At 42.2% G+C, this 21,964-nt stretch overlaps 1 protein-coding gene across 1 annotated transcript; it reads right to left on the bottom strand.

The window, feature by feature from the left end:
* Window positions 1-5,345: 5,345 nt before the first annotated feature.
* NSUN3 (NOP2/Sun RNA methyltransferase 3) lies at window positions 5,346-21,835 on the bottom strand. The gene is made up of 6 exons (XM_033146745.1): window positions 21,731-21,835; window positions 19,072-19,181; window positions 17,166-17,509; window positions 15,570-15,724; window positions 14,568-14,689; window positions 5,346-5,613 (listed from the first exon to the last, which is right to left on the bottom strand). The coding sequence occupies exons 1-6, from the start codon at window positions 21,827-21,829 to the stop codon at window positions 5,352-5,354; spliced, it is 1,092 nt and encodes a 363-aa protein (XP_033002636.1). The 5' UTR covers window positions 21,830-21,835; the 3' UTR covers window positions 5,346-5,351.
* Window positions 21,836-21,964: the final 129 nt, after the last annotated feature.

Below are 21,964 nucleotides of genomic sequence, written 5' to 3'. Positions count from 1 at the left end.
AATAAATTGCTCATTTATGTATGCAATTAAAAGATGTAAGCAAGTCTGAAGGAAATATAGAGATGGCATATGGAAACACCATTTGCACCCCAACATTGTGCACACTTACAAATAATGTGGCTAAACATAGACCCAAACAACCATTAACTACTGTTCCAGGCCTTCTCTTTTTGCTACTGACATAATGCTATCAACCTAGCCCTAAATCCCCATTTAAAAACAACCTCCTTGCTTAAATCATGGTTCCTTTGCTGCCTGGTGGTTGTTGCTCCTGCTACTGTTACCATTTTTTGCTTTCTCTCCTTCCATAATAAAATTCCAGTGTCCAGATTGCCCCCAATTGTACAATATCCACCTTCTTTATTTCTGGTCTGGGCAAAGCTAGGCAAGGCAGCTGAAACAATGAATTAACTGTACATTAATTGTCATTGCCCATCTTCTCTTCTTCTACCTTTATTATGTACAAAAATATATATGTCTAAAGAAACAGTGGGGGGAATGAGAGAGAAACAGGCTGCAAATCATTTAGGAGAGCACCAGTCATATTTTTTTCTTAAAAAACTACATAGGAAGCCTGACTTGCTAGGCTTTCAGATGGGAGTTTTTCTCAGCCTTATCTGGGCACTGCTGTTCTAAGCAACACATCTCAATGATTTGTTACCACACATTTCCACATCTCCTAGGTCCTAGGACATTTGCAAACACTGCATTGCTGGACTCCAGTGCGCTCTCTCTCTCTCTCTCTCATGGTTAATGCAGCGTTTGACACAGAAAAAAGCTAATTCTAATTATGTAATCCCAGAAATGTGCTTATTAAATTTGAGAGAAAGAGGCCTTTTTTTAATAATAATTTAAAAAATCTGCTCTGGTGATAAGACACAAAAGGTATAGCAAATGCATGTCTTGTCTTTCTTCCATTTGAGTCCTTCCAGTTACCCTGGCAGAAATAGCTGCCTGGCATTCCCTGTGATGCTTTTGTTGTTGCTGTCTCAGGCTTCTCGTCCTCAAAGGCAAGGCTAAGAGTACAGCCTGGCAGCTCAGCAGAAATCTCTAGTTTGTATTAACCATATCAATCACTTTACAACCCCCCTGACAGGATCACTTTAGACTGGGAACTGGAAGCTGTTCCCAGATCTGAATAGGATGCCAACTCACTAGATTTTCGCCTGACCCAATCATGGCTGGTTTTTTGTGGGGGAGGGGGTGTTTGGGGGAGGGGTTTGCCAGTTGCTGGAATTTTTGTTTGTTCCCTGGTTTTTAAGTACAATTTCTTGCATGTCCAGGAACGATTGGAAAACAAACATTGGAACTTGCTGGGAGCCGGATGGACCAATGGTTTGAATTTGTTCAAGGCAGTGCCCTGTGTACAAGCTCATCATCAGAGTCATAAAGGTTATAAAATTGCCCTTGAAACCTGAAGAATAATCACACGAAGTAACACAGTTCCTAATACATTCAGATGACAATCTGAAAACACCTAACAGCAGTAATCCCCAGAATATTACATGTAATGCCAGAATTTGGAATCATTTCAAGATATAAATTCAGTTGGGTGAATCACAATATCCCTGTTGCAACACTTTCCATCAGTTTTATTTACCATGTAGAAAGTGTAGCAGAAAAGCAAGAATATATTTTATTCAGCACGCAAATCAAACACACAGCTGAAAATAACTTGAAGCAGCGTAATCCAAAGTACAGTGGAAGAATGTTTGAAAAGCTGGTCTTCATTACAGATCTGCAATCTCAGCCCCACTGAAAGGAATGTGATTTGTTTTTCAAATAAGCATGGGTAGAACTGTCGTGGAGAACTGCTTTTAATATGGCCCATGGTCACATTGAAAGCACACTCAAAGGTCATTCCCCCAAAGAATCATGGGAACTCTAGTTTCCACCTCACAGAGCAACAATTCCCATCACGTGTAAGTACAGTTCACAGGATTCTTGGGGGGGAAGCCATGTGTAGTTCATCATTAGGCTGATAATTGCATGTTGAGACTTAAATATATGTACAAGATGCAGTAAAATCCATTCTGAGAGCTTTTAAGGGTTAGGTTGGGGCAGGGGGAGGATTGTGTGTTTAAAGTGCCTCTGTGGTTCGAACAAACTTTGATCTGCACATTTTTATTATTATTTTTGGCAGTTTTATGTGGAAAAAATGATGTTATAGCTTGGTGGTGCCTTTTAATTGCTTCACTGTTATGTGGGCTGAGGGAGCTTTTAAACATGCTGTTACTAAATGCTGTAGCTTTGGAGGCTAGCCCAATCTATTGGCACCCTGCATGGAGGACTTCTCAGTCTTAAACAACAAAGGCTGTGAGGCTGTGCAGTTACTTAAGAGCAGGTCTCACTGACCTAAGTAAATACAACCAGTATGATGCTAAAGGAGACACATAACAATTTCCTGTAAACAGTTTTTGTAAACTGCGGAGATAGAACATATCCATCAGTGACTACTAACCTTCATGGATATGTTCTGCCTCCATAGTTGGAGTATGCTTCTGAATACCACCTGTTGGAAAGCACTGGAGGGAAGAGTGCTGTTTTGCTCAGATCCAGCTTGTGGGCCTCCCATAGGGCATCTAGCTGACTACTGTGAGAACACGGTGCTTGACTAGATGAGCCACTCACCTAATCCAGCAGACTCTTCTTAGGTTCTTAGGAGAGCCATTCTGCATATGAGTCAGTCTTAGGCTGTCTTTGTGGGAAATCCTAAGGGCCTGGGATTTCCCAAAAGGGCTGCCTTCAGGTATTTTCTGAATGTCAGGTAGTTGTTTATCTCCTTGACCTGTGATGGGAGGGCGTTCCACAGGGCGGACGCCACTACTGAGAAGGCCCTCTGCCTGGTTCCCTGTAGCTTTGCTTCTCGCAGTGAGGGAACCGACAGAAGGCCCTCGGCACTGGATCTCAGTGTCCAGGCTGAATGATGGGGGTGGAGACGCTCCTTCAGGTATACAGGACCGAGGCCGTTTAGGGCTTTAAAGGTCAGCACCAACACTTTGAATTGTGCTCGGAAAAGCAGCCTTGGTCTATCAAAGTCTTGGTCCATCTAGCACAGCATCGTGTATCAGGGACAGGAAAGCTGTGACCCTCCTGATGTGGTTGGACTCCAACTCCTCAGCCCCAGCCCCCATGGCCAATAATGGAAGTTACAGTCCAACATCTGGAAGACCAAAGGGGTTGTGCCCCTTTGGTGTCATTACTTGGGTATCTCAACTCTATTTCTCTTGTGTATTTTGCTTTATTGCTATTGTAGAAAAAGGTGGGAGGTTTTTGCTGGGGAGAACTGAGGCAAAGGTTGATGTCACTCAGAGTGAAAACCTGGTTGGACTGGATACCAAGAGTGATTGGTAGGAAGTTGCTCGTAAGCTCTAGAGTGAAAATCAGTTGTCACAGAGTGCAGCCTTCTTTATGTGAAAAATAAGGGGAGGGAGTGGGTTGCTCCAGTTGAGAGATGGGATGGGAACAACTGCTAAGGCCGTTTGGTTGTTTCACTTTGAATATCCCATTTTCTATATCCAGATACTTGGTTAAATTGGAAATGCTAATTGTTGCCTTAACATCAGTTTAGTTTTGTTTTATGATGGAGCTGTTAATTTATTTATCGATTGTTTCTATGGATTCTGTAATATTTGTATATTATTTTCGGCATGCTGCTATTATTTTATTTCATCATTCCTCTGCTTTAAAATTGAAATATTCAGTGATTAGCGGGTGATCGATACTGAAGAAATAAATATTAGTATTGTTTTGCAGTAATTCATAAATAATGACTGGACATTTGCTTGAGAGTGCCAATTCTTCATTCTCTCTTGCATTCAGAATAGAACGAACATTGCTTTAGACAAACCATTTGTTCAGGATTGTTTATACCAGTAATTATGGCTGAATTTGTGTAGAAATGCTCTTGTAACACTGTGTGGCGGCTACTGCCATTTGTCACCCTAGTTTCATTTCAAGTATTTGTTTTGCATTTGCCAGATAAGATGCATTTTTGTCTCCAAACTCCATGCCAAAGCACCACATTTGCTTGACAATCTGCTGTTTTAGAGGCCTTTCAACACCATCAACTCTTTCATTGCAGATTCTGACAGAGGTAAAAGCAGTAACAGTAAGCTGGTCTCCATGTGTCATCTACAACCTCCAAGGGAGGCAGAAAACAATCCTCTAAGCCAGGGAACAAGTTACTTCATAATAAAACTGATTTTGTTGGCACATGACACAGCTTCACCATAAAGGGACAAATTCTCCATATAAACCAGACACTGACTTTTTAAAAGTGCATGATGATATTCATAATCTGGTGGAATAGTGGAAAATAAGATGTTAATAACTTTAAATCAATCTCTCATTGTCCTGAAAACTGGTCCAGAAACATGGCATCTGAAAATCACAAAAACCAGGTTACTTCTTTGCGTGCAAAAGAAATGCTATCCAGTGGCTGAACTTTCTATTTAACATACTTACCTGCTAATAAGCAGTAGAAAGTTAATGTTTCTAGAGCTAGCTAAAGAGATGCTTGCTCAGCAACTTTTCCCGGTTAAATGAGGTTGACGGCGGCTATTTAGGATTCACTGAAGGTTGGTGAAGCAATTCCAAAACAAGACTATTTTGGTATACCAAATTTGAGCTCTGCAGCCGAGCAGAAGGATCTCGGGCAAAAGGGATTCCAGTTGTGACTATTTGCAGGGTGTGGGCGAAACTGCATTATAGATTAGTGAGATCTAGGTGTTAACTTGCTGTCCACTGCTTAATGTGTGCGCAGAACTAGAAGGTACCACCAGAATATCCAACTCTACAATTCTATGATTCTAATAAGAAGTCTCCACTGCTGTTCTCATAAAAACAGAATTCGTAGCAGGCATTTTTTCCTGAAATTATCCCATTTTGTGTAGTGAGGTGCTGTGAATACATGTTGCTTCCATCTTTTTAAACTGTTTGCTCTTAGTGTCATCCTGTGTTCAAGTACGTTTCTACAAGCAAATACATTTTAACTGGATTTAAAATGAGTGCTCAAATTCTGACAATTCTGTTACAAGCTACAGGCAAGTGCACACACATGGCCCACAGACTAGTGAACTGGGTGTTCTTCAACACGCCTATAATTCACATTCAGAATTGGCGCAATTACTTAAAACACATCTCTGCATGTCCCATTGGGCATCCCCCTACTCGTCCCCCAATTTTCCAATTGGGTACCGAAATAGAAAAATGGAGGGGGATGCTGCCAGCAAATAGAAGAGATTGGATTTCAATCCCCTGTTCAGGTTTTCACTTCAAAAAGCTGTTGCCCCTAAAAAAGGATTGGTCATTATGACCTAAAAGAACTGCAACCACAAGAAGAATATCAATCACATTTTCTTTAATTTAGATACATACATTGGTCCCCAAGCTTTCCCCCTTTCAGGAAGTACTAGAAGTTCATGCTGCTGGACACCAGAAGCAAGAGTGAATTCCTGAGATGCAGAACTGGCCAGGGCGCTCATATCCACCGGACAAACATTGCTGCAGGAGTTGAGGATGTGTGTTATGACATCACTATTCTCCGCCTTAGAAAGAGTGCATGTGGAATAAACCAGAGATCCTCCAGGACGCAAGGCTTTAATTGCAGACCTGTGTGCAAGGAACCGGAAATGTTGAGTTGGATTGATTAAACGTATGCATTTCAAATGAGAAAGCCACACTTTTCGTGGACTGGGCATTGTCTAGCTTATCAGCAGCAAGTCATACACTTCTTAACACACAACTAAGGAATATAAAATCCGATTTAATTATATTACAGAAACCATTAGTGTGTTATTGGAGAAAATACTTTTAAAGTCTTAATTCTGTATCATTAAATCTTCTATTAGAATAGCATTTTGGGGTTCTTATTTATTAACAGCATCATGTTATACCTGCGATGCTGACTGTGCACAGAGAACTACTAAAACTAGATATGCATAATGAAAAATGCCGCAAGTCACATGCTTATAAAAAGTCCTCATTTGTGTGTGCAATTTCAGCTGTTAAACATTGATTATGGTGCATCTCTTTCCAAAACTCACACCCAATATTGCTTTTCACTAGAAACTCGTATTTTCATTTTGCCATCTTACAATGTACCTGTAAGGTCCTCGGTTAGTTGCTCATGAGTAACCAGGCAAAACTCCGACCTTTCCTTTAGTAGTTTTATTGTGCATAGCCTACTATGTACAGTGCAGAGCTAAAAAGTTCATGTCTGTATCAAATGTCAGCAGAATCTGGGAATGGCCCCTTCCGGTTCTGACCCCAACAAAAGAGTTTCGGTATACGAAAACCCCGCCTTCCATCCTTTCATTTCACCCCTCGACGCCTTTGAGGCGACGGAAATTGAGTGCCTCCTTCCTTGCCCCTTGGGCTAGGGGAGTGTAGGGTCTCTCTAGCATCCTCAGAGCCTCGACCCTTCATCCCCTGAGTCCCATGCCCCTCCCCACTGGAAGCCTCGCTGCTTCCTCCGCTGCTAGAGGAGGTGCTGCTGGTCAGGTGGGGCCGGGGCTCTCTGTAGCATCCCGAGAACTCTTCCACCACCTTGTGCTGCGCCGGGAACAGTTCCCTGACAGTAGGTTACCTATTATGAGGTCACCAGCTTGCTTAGCAATATAGCATTCTAGGGCTAAATGGGCAAACTATCCACATGCACTCCTGATGCAGGAATATTACATATCCTCATACACTGCTGTTATTGGGAATATTACATACTACTATTTAAATTGTGCTGTAGAATATGATGGACAAGGTCCAACTGGCTTCTGTGTATCAGAACTTAGCCAAATGATAAACCATCAACAAACGGTTATACAGTGTATTTGAAAGAGTTTCAATTTGTTGAAGAGTTGTATTGAACCAAAATTCCACAGCAGTAATCTGCCAACAAACTGGGAAAAGACATCACGTAGTATAGGCCATACTCTTACATTTGGTTGATATGTGCCAATGGTACTAAGACTACTTTTGGGGAGAAATGACAGAAAAGACCAGGAGATGGAAGGAGGCGGAAGAAAACATATCTGTATCCTGGGTCAAATCCACACTATATATTTAAAGCCCATGGCTTCCTCCTAAAGAATCATGGGAACTGTAGTTGAAGGGTACTGGAAACCATAGGTCTGTGAACTACAGTTCCCAGGATTCTTTGGGGCAGCTGTGTGCTTTAAATGTATGGTGTAGATGTGACCCAAATCCAAAGTAATTTAGTTGCACTTGTATTCCATTGAAATCACTGAGAAACAAGCTGCAACTACCTTGGCCCACTGTTTTTAATTAAGCACAACCAACTTTCTTGAATCACCCCTTTACTTCCCCCATAGACTGAAATACTTCCCCCATAGACTGAAATATGGTAATAACAGTGGTCAATCCTACAGGGCTCCTTTAAGGATTACTGATATAAAATGTGAAGTGTTTTAAGCACTCTGGGAAAGGGCTATGTATATTATACGCAGCATTATTATGAGTTTAAGCAAGGCTCAATTAATCGCAAATTTAGCACTAGCTCAAAGAACAACCGTTGAACATGATAAATGGATCGATCACAAAGCAGGGAAGTTGAAGAATGTGGATTTAAGCCATGGATATAAATGGGACAATAAACATTTTTTTTTATCCATCCTAAGCGCTCTGAAGACTTAAAAACTGTTAACACATTCTGAATATCCTCTAAAGGCTTGCATTAGCAGTAGCTGGAGAGAAAACAAACACGAAAAGAAAAAGAAGCAAATGAGAATATAGGAGCAATAAGTATCACTTCAAATTCTCAGCAACTTTCAAAAACTCACCATTTTAAGTGTCAGCTCACACCTGCCCCCAAAATCTTTTGTCGCTAGAAGTTGCCAAAAAACAACTCCTTCACATAAAGACACATTAAACTTTGTGATAGATTGCTATATATTTGTTCTTGGCGTCGCTCTCTCTCTCTCTCTCTCTCTCTCTCACACACACACACACACACACAGAGAGACACTTTATACAGAGACAGGCATGCATACATACAGATAGGGCAATAGCGTTGGCACAGTCATTCACATTACAAACTCCACTTCCTCAGCCCACTCCTTGAGAGACTAATTACATGTTCTTTATCCTGTTAGAAGGACCAGCATTAATTATGTCCCTAATTTATCCATTGTTCGTATTAAAACAGCAGCAAAAAGAGAAAGCAAAAATTTCAGGCTGAGTTATGAGAGATTATGCTGTACTTCAACGCTGCCATCTCGTGTTTGCTATTAGAAGTCGTTTTCTGAGAATGCCGGGCTGGTTCTGATCAGCAGAAAAGCAATCCCCTCTAAGCCACTCAAGCAGCTGAAATCACATTTACTTTCATCCCCACATTCCTTCTTATGAAAGTGATCATAGATTTTGTTTTCCTTTTAAAGATCAACCTGTCCTAGCCACATCACAGACACTCCACTTACATTTCCCAGTTACTGTAGGCTTTCCCCTCCCATACAAAATCAATCCGAAAAGGCCAGAAAATCCCTTCTGTATCCACAATATGCAATTTATCATATGCCTCTGAAGCGTGGCGACATGCTGGCATTGGTGATGTGCCAAAAACAGTGCCAGAAAGCTTCATACATGTCTCACCGCTCATTATGGAGGTGATGATAGCTCCTTTTGTATAGAGAAAACAGCATTTCAGGCAAGAGAAAACAGCATTTTAGGTTGACAGGGATATATATGAAGTTGAAATATTGGTTGAACTGTTATCATTCACATAGTCATCCATTGTTTTCATCTAATTTTTGTTATCCAAAACAAGACTATGCTCGGGGGGGACGGACGGACAGAGATACTGCAATCTTGATTAATCTCTACATTTTCGTTTATCCAGCTGGTATAGCTACAATATTGTTGCCCTTAAAGCCATTGATCTTAAAAGGGTGTATAAGAAGCTCTGTACTTAGTGTAGCTTTTCAACCTACAATGGCAAAGAAAGATTCTTCCGTTTCCTGGGGGAGGAGGGAAGCATTGGCAAAAAGGAGGCGTCTGTGGGGTATCTGTCACCCCTCTCAGTTTGCAGAGTTCTACAGAGATGGGAGTGTGCATGTTGCGAGAAGGATTTGTGTATGTGTATAAAAAAGAACAAGGCTCTGAGGGATGCTGCAGGGCACTGCGGCTGAAACCCGACTGATCATATGAGTTTTAGCTGCATCATTAAATTTGCATATACGGTAGGTTGCAAAGCATTGTTTCTGAAGTGTTGTTTCTTTTTCATAATGGCATCAGAAGAGGCATTCATCCCGTGCATGAGAGAAGGCCTCTTATAAGATGGTGCTTACACCCAAACATACATTAAATTCCAAACCTAAGTCCAGTCTATATATCTTGTATCTGGAGCACTGACAGCATTCTTGGAAATCTGGATGGAGGCAAATCAATAGAGGTATAACAGACCCAAGGGATAGGAAACAAATACTGAAGAAATTCTCATCATTCCTGACTGCTGGTCATGCTGAAGCTCATGGGAGTTGTAACCCAGCAACATCTTGAGGGCAACAAATTGGCTACCCTCTATGAGTCAGAGTCAACTACCTGGTCCCGCAAGCAGAAACCCATAGAAGTGCTTCTGCTAGGGCAGGCATGTCCAACAGGTAGATCGTGATCTACCGGTAGATCACTGGACGTCTGCGGTAGATCACTGGTAGATCATTGGCTCCCCCCAAAGAAGCTGAACAACTGTGGCTCCCCTAATAAAAGCTCAACATTTTACCTCCTCCCTGAAAAGATTCAACAACTTTGACCCGACCCCCCCCCCAAAATGGGCCTTCCTCCTTCCTAAGAAAAGCTCAACAACTTTGATCTGAACCCCCCCCCCTCAAAAGGGGGTAGATCACTCCCAGTTTGTGATCAGATCCCAGTAGATCACAGTCTCTTGGGAGTTGCCCCCCCCCCTGTGCTAGGGCAATGGGGCCTCACACTAAATTTCTCTACGTGGTCCAAAACTAAAACTAAAACTCAGCACTCTCTCAAAAGTAGTGAAAGGAAAAAAATATGTATTTTGAAAACATGGTTTATGTATCCTGTAGCTATTTTTGTTTTATTCTACATCACCCTAGGGTCTTAGGAGGGTGATTAATGCAATGAATTAATAAATGTAGCTCCACCCCTTCTCCTAAGAACATGCCCAATTAACACTTGTCCATGTCTGCCTTTAAAGAAATGAAAGATTCAAAGGAACATCTGATATAGACTACTAGATTAATGTTCATAACTCCAAACCAGACAGAAACTGGTGCCATACTTTGTCCAAACTATAGAAATACACCTAGAGAAATGTTTGAAAGATCACAGCAGTTCTTTGTGCCTGACTATACATCACTCACTTCCCCCACTGTGTGTTCCAGCCTTGCAGCCATTTATAACATGTGGAAAAAGTAAAGCTCTAAATTACTGTGATTCTTTGATCAAAATGAAGTGAGCTGTTAGGTCCATTTGCATGGCATAGGAAAACCACAGTCTGGATACCAGTGCTGTGCCTCAAATCTGTGCAGTCTCACCCTCCTTTCCCCCCTGATTAATTCCAATTCACTCCTTCACTTTCTGGTCTCCAATAACTTTGAGGTTACCATAACGCCCAAATTTAGCAAGCTACGGTTATCTGCAATCCAGACCCGGAAGCACAGTTGAAGCTAGCCCTCTTCATGGCCAACTAAACACTGATGGCTGTGAGCATGCCAGTCTACCCGCTTCTTCATTGTTGCTAACGTCAACAAGTGAGAGGGCAACTGTGTGAAGTGGGAAGCCATGTGTACTTATGGATGCTCCAAAGTCACACTCGTCCTCCCAACAGTCCTTCCAGCCAAACCATGAGCTGTAACCAAAATTTGTTTGGAGGAGATGAACACAACCTCAGGGTTGACTGTAATGCTAAGCCAGACCACAACCTAGACCTGCTTAGCGTGGAAGCAAGACCTGAAGGGAAGCAGAATGGCTGTGATTTTCACTACAGGACATTAGCCCTAAGCCAGTGTGTTAATAATACGTTAATGGGTAATAAACCACATGGAGTGATCTTTTGCACACACATAAGCTGTAAAATCCCACTGTTTCAGACTCTTGCTGATTCATGGCAAAACAGTGAAATGTTATAGTATTAATAACTTACTTTTATTTGTTTTAGCCAGAAGGCATAACAGAAAAGGGATGTATAACAATATATTAATCAATGCATTTATTGCTTTATTTATTTATGAATAACGAGAGGTGGACGGCTGAATTAATATTCAGAACTATAGCAGAAAAGTTATTGGTTTGCAGCTGCTATTCCTGTAGCCTGGTATGCTTTCATCAAACACACAATTTCTCTCTCTTCTAGACAGCAGGCCCAATTGGATTAAATGTGCTTTGGGGAGATGGGCAATTTTGGTTTGTTTGGATTTTTCTCTACCAACAAGGTTCCTGCTGTCAAGAATGTTCCACTTCAGCATTATAATCTAGAATGATTTATACAAATTTGCAAAAATTTCACTGAATGATGTATGCTTCCTTGAGCCAGGAGTTCACAAATTGGATTTTACATGTCAAATATTGGAAAGAGAAAACTGAAGGAGGTCAGTGTTTTAAATGTGATTGATTTCTCCAAAGGAAATGGGTGACATGATGCATTACTGCAATAAGACACTCATATTTCGGTTATAAATCACAAGCTTCCTGTAGACCTTTTCTTGAGGAAGTCATGCAAAGAAAAGGGGGAAAAACAGTCCCCAACCTTCTCTTGTGCTGCCATTTATGAGAGCGTTCCATAAAGAACACTACTTTTAGGAAAACAAACTATTTTATTTCTCTCTCAATTCATCCTGACAGCCGGGATACTTCTGAGGTGAAACATAGCACTACATTAAAAAGCTTTAGTATTTGATCAATAGCCATAAAGTAATATATAGTGGGAGAAAATGAATGAGGAAGAGGGGGGAAATTCCTTGTTTAACTCATTGGCCTCCTCTTTCATATAACCTTATCATATTATATGGCTCTACATTTTACATTTCTAATCATTTCTACTTGCCTCAGTAAAACATAAGGCAAGGGCAACAGTATAAGCGACAGTATACCAAATACACCCAATTCAAGCCATGAATTTTCTTGAGGACAGATGAAAAACCTAGAATACATTATTTGGAAAATTAATTTAATTGTATGGGTTTGGCTAGCAATGACCAAGTGCTGATGAAAGCTGCAATCCCACATAAAGTAAATAAGGATATTAGTCCCACTGAATTTGATGGGACCAAAGCAGGAAAAATGTCCTCTGGACCCAACCCACTTATTTTAATTAGGTGCGAGCAAGAAAACCTTCTTGTTAATTTTTATCTATTACCGCTCCCTCCTCCTTTTTTCTTGAGGATTCCTAGGAATTCTACTTCTGAGAGTTGGCTAGGTATTCCACACACAGCCTAGACCCCCACTCTCAAGATTTCCAGCACCGTACAATCCAAACTTACGATTCCCAGATCAACTACAGGAGGTTTTAACAAGTAAAATGGCCTGAAATGGGTTCCTGTTTATAGTGCAGATCACCACTATCCAAGCCCAATGTTTGCTGGAAAGAGACCATGTAAACACCACTAGTCTCCTGCTGGCCTCATGATCTGGCTAGGGACACCGATAAAACACAGCACCAGGGCTATCTATATATGACACAGTATAGGGTCCCACTGGGAGCATTTCTGAGTATGCTCTCAGGGTAAGATCCCAGCTGAAAACGTCTCCTCTGGATAGAAAAGAATTTACTTTGTGAAGAAGTAAGTGAGCAGTCAAAGTTTTTTGTTTTGTTTTGTTTTTTTAAAAAATTCTTTTAAAAAAACTAGGATGCCCTATTGTCAAATATGACAGATGGAATACTATGGAATATATCCCATATTACAAAGTTGGTTAAATTAACATATTTGGTAAGAACTGGGAATAGTGATATAAGCAAGCCTTTTCCCATATGAACATGATTAGATACAGATAAGTATATCTGATCTGAATGTTAAAACCTTTTTTTCCAGTTAGAACTTGCCTTGTGCCCCAGCAAAATTGTCCCCTCTCCCATTGTAGCTAGTTGCAGAATTTATGCTGAGTGATACTGATTCTGCTTCTGTGATCATTTTGAGGCCAACTGCAACTGCTTGCAAGCAACATGGACCCTCATTTCAACAGGTGGCCAGACTTAATGGCAATTTCCCATCAAGGGCCTTTAGGTGACCCCCTTCTTCTGTTTACAGGAAGATCTTTCCGAAATGTGGTGTTGAGTTGCCTCAAGCATCTTTGTGAGCAGTCAGCCATAGCAGCTCATAATCTCGGCCAGCTTGGTTGAACAAGAAACTTAAGAACCCATTTACAGGGTTTTGCACAGAATATAACGACTAACAGCTTTCTGATCAGTGTGCCGCCAGTCAGAAGGTTGGCTAAGGAAAACATGTGGCCACAAGCCCTTGTCTACAAATCCAGAAGTGTCAACAGCAATTTCTTGGTTTAGAAGATTTGACACTTTTGTTATGTACCCCCAAAAAGAGAGAACAGCGACTCTCTTTCCTTCGATGCATAATGATGCAGCAATTCCAGATAGAAATCAGAATGAAAGCATGAGGTTGTTCTTTATTATAAAAAAACAGAAAGTGTTGTGGATAATTCCAAATGCATGATCAAATGGTGACCAATGGTGGTTCCCTCTTCCCCAAACATAGTACGTTTACATTTCCTGCTTAAATGGTGGCATTATTTGGAAACCGAACGATCTACAATGGACAGAACAACCCAAAACCAACTCTTCCTAACAGATCTGGAGGGGATCAAATCCTAGGCTGAGTCTAGAAACATACCCAGCTTACCTGAAATGTCAAGAGTAATGCCCTGCCACTGCGGACACCAAGAGAAGGGCAATGGCAAAATAAAAATAAAAATGTAGCAGCCAATGTCTTATGCATGTTAATGATGCAATGTGCTATTTCACATTTTAGAAACTGCAGGGTCAGTTAGACTCTACGTGCCATTCTTGTAGGTGTACGTACTTAACATTGTGGGGTACCGTTGACCCGATGACTTACAGGCAACAATATTGTTATACCGGAAAAGGAAAGTTCTCAATACAGGTACAAATGGTCCTGCACTTCATACCTTCACTCAAGTAATGTATTTTTTATGGCTTTCTTAGGCTACATTTGTCCCCCAAACTGTACTGAGGTGATAAAAAAATTATATTATTTTTTCTACGGCTATAGAAAAAAGCTTTTTGAAAAAAGATTTAGTTGTGTTGTACTGAAGTACATTAAAAGGCAAGTAAGCGCAAACGTGTTCCTTTGCCTCCTGTGACTGTCCTAGTTACAGGCCTATTGCTCAGCATGAAGAGCAGAATCTCTCTCTCTCTCTCTCTCAACCATGACAGTTATTGGGAGGCGACAGTGTAGCTCTGCCTTCTTAAATGATGACTGGGTCTGTGTGGCTGCATATGGAGAGGATAGTATATGGGTCAGACAGACACCGAGCCTCAGAATACAATTCAGCACGTCCTTCAGTCCAGGGCTGAGCGTTATTGAATTTCAGTCATCTTCCTTTGTGTTTCTTACTTTAGCAGCTGTATCTGTATAGCAGATAATGCCTTCCTTTGTGCTAATCGCAGGGTAGCCTGCTGGGTATCGGAAGAGAATAACCAACTTCTGTCATTTGAGCATGGAGCATCCACGAGCACCTGAGTGACCAATAGCAAAGTAAAAATAAGCCAAACATGGAAACTCTGGACAGAAAAAAATCTCATACTGTGAGAAAACACCCAATGACAGTGCCATCTCCCTACAAATCAAATAAACTTTTTACTGCATTTCAAGCACTACATATATTTTATTCAAATGCAAACATTTATGGAAGCGCAAAGCAAAAATGTTTATAAAAAAAGTTTCTAAACTAGTTTGCACAAAAAGTATCAAAGCAGCATACAACCGTTAAAAACAACAACAAAGTTTCACAAAACTATGTAAGAAATATATACGTTATACAGTACACTACACTAATAATGAATAGCGAGTCCTTAAGCTGGTGATCAAGGGTCCCCGAAAGCTTGGGTGAGCAAGAATGTCTTCAACTGCTATAGAAAGCTCAGCACTGGGCGGGGGTGTTCTGGATCTTGGGAGTGGGGAGGGATTGTTCCATAATGCAGGTGCCATCGCAAATAATCCCTTTTTCCTAGCTGATGCCAGATGAATCAAGGCAGGCCATGGCACCACCAGGAGGGGATCTTCTAAATATCTTAGAGAATCATATAGTTTGGAAAGGCATACTTGGTTTTTAAAAATATTTTAATATTGCTGTGTCTGCTGCCCTGTGCTCCTTCTGGAGGAAGGGTGGCATATAAACTGAAAAAACGATGTTAATATCAGTGCCCGGATGAGAGATCTGATGGAACCCTCTGCGACCCAAAGGATAAATGCATAATTAATAAATTACAGTTTTTTATCTTCCTATTTTATTCAAGAGCCATCAATGAGAATTGTGATATCCCTGAACTGGAAAGGGGTTGATGGGAGAATGAGAAAGTCTGAGCCCCATGAAGCTAGCAGCCATGAAAGAGATACCTTATCGAAGCCTTCAGGCTGAAGATTTCCAATTTGCCTTCCATCCAACTGTGAAACAGTAATGAGGCTCATCAAAGATTCTGGGATGAAGGATTCCAGTGTCTGCTTCAGCCAGCGTGATCTCAAACGGTCATACTCATTGCAGTGCAGAAGCCCTAAAGAAAAAGAATCTCAGATGAGTTAATACATGCAGTCAATTTGCCACCTGTCCCAACAAACCGGCCAGGGTGGCATGCAAACCAGACTATCAGAACAATCCCTGTGAAATCAGAACCCAAAGCTAGAAGTAGCAACATTATCTCAAGAATTAGGACTAATTTTTAAAAAAACCCAACACACATCAGCATGTAGTGGTGAAGCAATCAATTGATTGGTCTCTCCCATTACCAGATGATTTGACAGTACACAATACGAGGAGTGGAAACCATTTGCTGAACAGGGTTGCCCAAAACGTGGACCACTGCTTGGTCCATGAGCTTCATTCAGGTGGTCAACAGTGTGTCTGTGGATTTGTGGTTGAAGACAGGAGACAGCAAATCCTTCACATTAAATATCAATACTGATTTTAATTGTATTTCACTTGCTTCTTTTATTTCTCACATTGCATTTTACTGTACTACAATTTGATTTCTATGTAAGAAATAAAAGCAAAAAAAACAAAACATAATTTTTTTAAAAAAATCATACAGCCCTAGCACAGAGCATTACATTTGCTACAACACAGAGAAAAATCATTTTCAAGTTGTTGGGTGGGAGATGGAGGTTTGGGAACCACTGATCCAGCCAAATGGTCAAGCAGTCCCTTTTGGAACACATATATTGATGGTAGAATAAAAATATTGCAAGAATTGCCTTTGGTGGCAAACTACATTATACTCCAGGTGGGTGCAATGAAGCACCTACTGCCCCCCCTTTTTAATTGCAAAGCACCCACAGGAAGGGATGATCTGCATTACTGGGGTGATGACAGGACAGCATCCTTCACCAAGTCTGAGGGCAGCAGGCTAGCTTAAGGGAGTATAGGGTAGGGTATGTGCCCACAAAGTCTTGCCCTACAAACAACTTGCTGCTGCCCCTCAAACATCTGCAGCTTGAGGCAGCCTCCCCAGTCTGCCAAATGGTAGCGCTGGCCCTGCTAATCCTCTTACATTCTCTCTTCCTTTTCATGTGCCTCCTGCACTCTATACAAACTGGGAAGCGTTCTTTTAATGTATCAGCAACTCGCGAGCTTGCCAAGGTTGCGTTGTTTCCCTCTCTAGCTGACCCTGCAAAATTAGAGTACCAGGGTATCACAAAGATGATGTGAAAATATCAGAGGACTGCAGAGCACTTCTTTTCATGTGCCTTCAGACTAATGCACAGAAAAATTGGTGTCAGGCAGCAAGGGCATAATATGCAGATTGCGTTTGAAATAAAAATTAGACAGCTCCAATTCCAGTTCCTGATGTGCTGGGTTTTGACTGCAATAGGGGGGGGGGGAGAATGCCGCAAGAGCTTTCTTAATGAATGCCTCTGAATAACCTGCTTAATAGGTTATTTAAGCAATCTAGCAACCAATTTGTGTGTTCTAATTGGTTTAGGAGTGCAGTGGTTTACCTGGCCAAGCATACTGAAGCGTCGCTATCGATTTACCCCCTGGAGCAGCGCACATATCTAAAACCTTCTCTCCATTCTCAACTTCCAGGGCCAGCACAGCCAGAACTGACGCTGCATTCAGCAGGTAATATTCTTTCAGTTTACCAGCTCTGTGTTTCTGAGCAGGGAATCTTCCAGGACTGCTACTGATGTAACACTTGAGTGACTGGCGAAAACAGGACGAAGTTTCCGGGAAAAGGAGGCGATAGCCCTTTAAGTGCAAGTCATTCTCCACTTCAGAGGAAAAACTGAATTTATTAAGGAGGACAGCATACTGCCAGCATTGAGGTGTTGAAAGCACTTGACTGGAGATTAAAAAAGAAATATATACATGTTACACACAGGCATGCAGAAGACAAAAGTGTGTCAACATCAGGAAAAGGGGAGAGGAAACAGCTCAGCACCAAGCAGAGATTTATGCTAAACAGATGGGCTACAGTTAATATGCAGGCTGCATTACATGCAAACGCATTTTCATCATCACTGTTTGGATCAATACAGGAGGGTAACATATTGCACCTGATTTTTAGTCTGGAATGAGTCACTCTTAGTGTGGGTGGGATTACAGAAACTGCCTTTGAATTTCCCCCTTATCACATGATTTACTTTCTGTTTTCAGTGGTATTACAGGAGAGTCAGAGTGGTGTAGCGGTTACGTCAGGCTATGACGGGGAAGACACAGGTTTGAATGACATGAAGCTTTCTGGGTCAGCTTGGGTGGGCAAGTCACTTTCTCAGCCTCGCTAGTTGGCCACTGTGAGAACAGGATGCTAGACTAGGTGGGCCATTGGCCTGATCCAGCAAGCTCTTATTATGTTCTTAACAGCACACAAGAGTTTGAAGTACTGTAATCTTTTATACTTCTCCAGCACCCAAGCTCAGGGAAATTTCTAAAATGAAAAGTTCTAGGCTGAAGTCAGCCTTGGTTCTTCTGTCCCAGAAGCATTATTCCAGATGTACAGGTTGGTTTGCATCATCTATAAATAAAGAAAAGGCACTGTGCAAATCCCCAAAGGCTATCTTACATTGCAAGAGGTATTTTTTAAAAAAATAGTGCACAGCTTAGTTCTGGCTGAGCAAACCCAGAGAAACATAGAATTTAGTCCATTTGTCTGCATTAGATTAAAGGGAAATGTCCCTGTGTCATTTGCATGCATACTAGGCTTCCTGTGCCTAATTATGAACTCTTCTTTTACATTAGAGATGGCCAACTAGCAGTGAACGGGTCATATCAAATCCCTGGGACAATTCTTCTAGTCCTTGGTGATCCAAATTTAATCAAGGTATATTACAATGCTTACCCATAATTTCATTTGCAAGGGAAAACAACAGTAACAATATTTCCAAGTTGTATTGTACATCTTATTATGAAACCAGAACACCGATGAACTGCTATGTGAATGGTTTTGTTGTTGTTTTGCTTTGAAAAACAAGGTATGTATTCCTAAATAATTAGATAAATAAGGTACATGGCAAAATGTACTTTCAGTCCTGGACTACTCATGAAAAATAGAGCAACATGGTGCCATCCAGATGCTGTTTGACTTCCATCAGAGATTTGCAGAGTTGGAAGGGACTGAGGGTCTTTCTAGTCCAATCTAGTCCAGATGTTGAAGCACGACGTTGGCCCCTAAAAACCCAGAAATTTGTCATCCCTTTTTTATGTAGTCATCAGATTTGTCCCCCGCCTTCTCAGTATAAAAGACTGAGGGAACAGAAAGCACATTTGAAAACTCAAAACTTTGCATTAGTTTGCATTCTGAGGAGCTATGCTTACTGTAATTATTTTATGGTGTTACTGTAATTATTTTATGGTGCATTGAACAAGGGGGGAGGGCGGGGGAGAGAAAAGAAACAGAAAATTGACCTGATTGAGTTCCACACTTCTCCCAACTCTTTGGAGTATTGTTTCTCAAAATGACTGAGAACAACTTGGCATATTTTCTTTTGAAGCTTTGTTTCTGATTTTGTTTCCAACTTGGAGAGAAGATGACAAAAAAGCATATATGAATACCAATTACCCAAAGGCTGTACTGTACTTATACTTTAACTCTATGTGGTACAGTTTAAGAAGCTGTATTCTCAACAAGTAACTGATGTTTCTACGCCAGCATGGATTCTTAAAAGGTTAATACAAAAGATTTGTGAATAAGTTCCCCTTCCACTTCACTTTAAAATAACTGTCTTTAATTCCAACCCCACTTACCTAGGAGAGGCCTGATTAATTAAGTAAGTAATGTTTAATTCTGAGTAGATATGGTTAAGATTTCACTGTAAGTTGTTTATTATTACTGACTTGCTAGTTGCTTCTTACCAGGTTTTCCCTCCCCTCCCCCCAAGCATCTTACAATAAATTTACAAATATAAAAATGCAGCAGCAACAGTAAAAAAAAACCTCTAGAAAAATGCAAATGCGCCAGCAAAAACCTCTAGAATAAGCAAGCAAAAGACTGTTTCTCCCTGCCTGTCCACAGAACCAGTTCAAAATATTTTGCAGCCCGAGGCAAAGGACAAGATGGTCCATTTGTCCCCAATTCCACGTATGGAAGCTGACAACACTGGCAGCAGAATGGCATCATTCACTGCACCTGGATGTGTGTGTGTGGCAGGCTGTGTGGCTCCGATCTCCAGCAGAGGGAGATCAAATGTCAGAGGCTCAGGAGTGCTAAGGACACTTCCCTCCTCCAAGTACTTGCATCTGAGGCGATTGCCTCACTCTGCCTAACAGCAGGGTTGGCCCTGCTCAACCTCAGCCTTTGTCAGGAAGGTCTGAGGTTTGCTGGGCCCACGTCCCCAATGTTGAATCATCCATACAAAAGCCAGCAGGTGAGAGGACAAGACAGCTTCCCCTTGCCCAGACTCCCTTGCTGTACCACAAGCAGCAGGAGGAAGCAGTACACATACCACTGCTCTCTCAAGGATGCATCACACCCAATCTTTCCGATCCTGGTTCCCCAAGAGAATACACACAGAATCCATCCTCTCTACTGAATGGGAGAGAAAGCAAACGGACCTCTTAAAACACCTGCTGCCAACAGTCTGTTCATAATCTCCTATACCAGCTGTGCTAACCAGGACTGATGGAAGTTGAAGTGCAAAGCATCTGAAGGTCACTCGACTGGGGAAAGGTATTCTACACAGATCATCAGATGGCTCTCCAGTTTCTCTTTATCTTGGTGGGTGCAGTAGAAGGATGGAGGCAGAACCATTGTGGTTACTACTAGGATTGCAAGAAACAAGGCTTGGGGAAATCAAGCTTCAAATCCCCCCTCAGCCATGAAGCTCCCTGGGTGACTTGGTCTCTATACCCAAAACTAATTAATGGGTTTGCAGGGGAGGATAAAATGGGGAAGAGGAGAACCAACGAAGCCGACTTGAGCTTTTTAAAGGCGGGATATAAACGTAATAAATAAACATGGCTGGAGGTGGAACTGGCCATGCCTGATGATGGCTACTTAAATACCATAGGCAGATTTACTCTCCACTCAGACCCAGTTGGGAGACAGGTGGTGGTGAATTTATCAGAATTCTTTTCCCCATCTTTTACTGTGTCCAGATAGATATATATGTATGTGTGTGTGTATATGTATATATATATATATGTGAAAAAGATCTCCCAGTTCTGAAAGGGGAAATTATTTTAAATACCCCCTTAGGGCAGAAGAATCAACATTTTGATAGAGCAGGGAGGACACAGGCGTGTGTGCGCCTCAACCAAAAAACAGCAGGGGGGGGGGGGAAGGGCTTCAGTTCTTTCTAGCTCAGTCTGCCCGAGAGTGGCTTACGACAGCCGCGCAACTTGGTGTGGGATGAATATTGCAGGATGGTGTGGGGTGCACGCTGAAGCTGCAGAGGCTCAGTAAATAAGCAAGCAGCATACAGGAATCCAGAAATATAACGCAGTGCTAAGGTCGCCTCTTGGAGGTGTGGCCGATCCTGGGTCTCCAGTGAATCCTTTCCCCTTACCAAACAACCGGGCAAGTTCCCTACGCGTCTCAACCCCTTGCTGAGTCGCACAGAGACGCCTTAACGCACAAGCACTAAGGACGACCTTTCCGTTTTACGCGCGAGGAATTCCTATGCAAGTCTCCTTCAGAGTAAGCCCCAACCGCAGCCAGTCGGGAAAGCGCGCAGGGCTGCAGCTTTCGAAACTCTTAATTAAAGACCCGCGCGAGCCTCGCTTTTTGCTACGATGTTTTGTTGCGCGCGGGGCTCGGGGGGGAGGAAGAGTCACGAACACCAGCTTTAAAATAACGGACGGATTTCAAGGGACAGCCCTTTAAGGGGAAAATAAGTTCTATCGAGTCCGGAAATTGGTGCTGCATCTTTCAATCTATATTTTTTAATACGTCTATAGCTGCAGCTACACAATGCTTCCAGTTTTCAAAGCCTTGGAGGGAAGAGGGGAGGAGCTAGCGGCGCGCGGCCGGGAAGGCTCTGCTTTGCGATTGGTTCCCGTAGTGGCAAGGAAGCCCGGGCTGCGCCTTTCTCCGTGCTGGAGGACGCGACGCCCGCTTGGCGCTCACCTGCTCCTCGGCCGAGGAGTGGGTGTCTCTCCGGCGGCAGTCGTCTTCCCAGCCACGGAGCCGCCGGGCGAGCCGGCCCAAGCGCCGCAGCGCACTCATGGCGCCCCGTGGGCCGGCCCTTCGCAGCGGAAATGGCATAGCCGAGCGAGCGCGCCGGGTCATCAGAAGGGCGGGGCTCCAGCCCCTCCTCCCGCGGCTTCGCTGAAAGTCAACCCGCTGACTTCTGTCCCTGCA

The sequence above is a fragment of the Lacerta agilis genome, chromosome 4 (assembly GCF_009819535.1).
Source record: "Lacerta agilis isolate rLacAgi1 chromosome 4, rLacAgi1.pri, whole genome shotgun sequence".
In the NCBI taxonomy this organism is placed as follows: domain Eukaryota; kingdom Metazoa; phylum Chordata; class Lepidosauria; order Squamata; family Lacertidae; genus Lacerta; species Lacerta agilis.
Note: the sequence above shows the minus strand (reverse complement) of the source record. Positions and strands in the feature narration are given on the sequence as shown.

Coding starts and splice junctions, on each gene's coding strand:
- NSUN3 (XM_033146745.1), bottom strand. CDS start 21,829: ATGAGTGCGCTGCGGCGCTTGGGCCGGCTCGCCCGGCGGCTCCGTGGC. Junction 19,182..21,730: donor ACTCCTCGGCCGAGGAGCAG/GTGAGCGCCAAG, acceptor CTTCTCTCCAAG/TTGGAAACAAAATCAGAAAC. Junction 15,725..17,165: donor GCTTCAGTATGCTTGGCCAG/GTAAACCACTGC, acceptor CTTTTTCTTTAG/GGCTTCTGCACTGCAATGAG.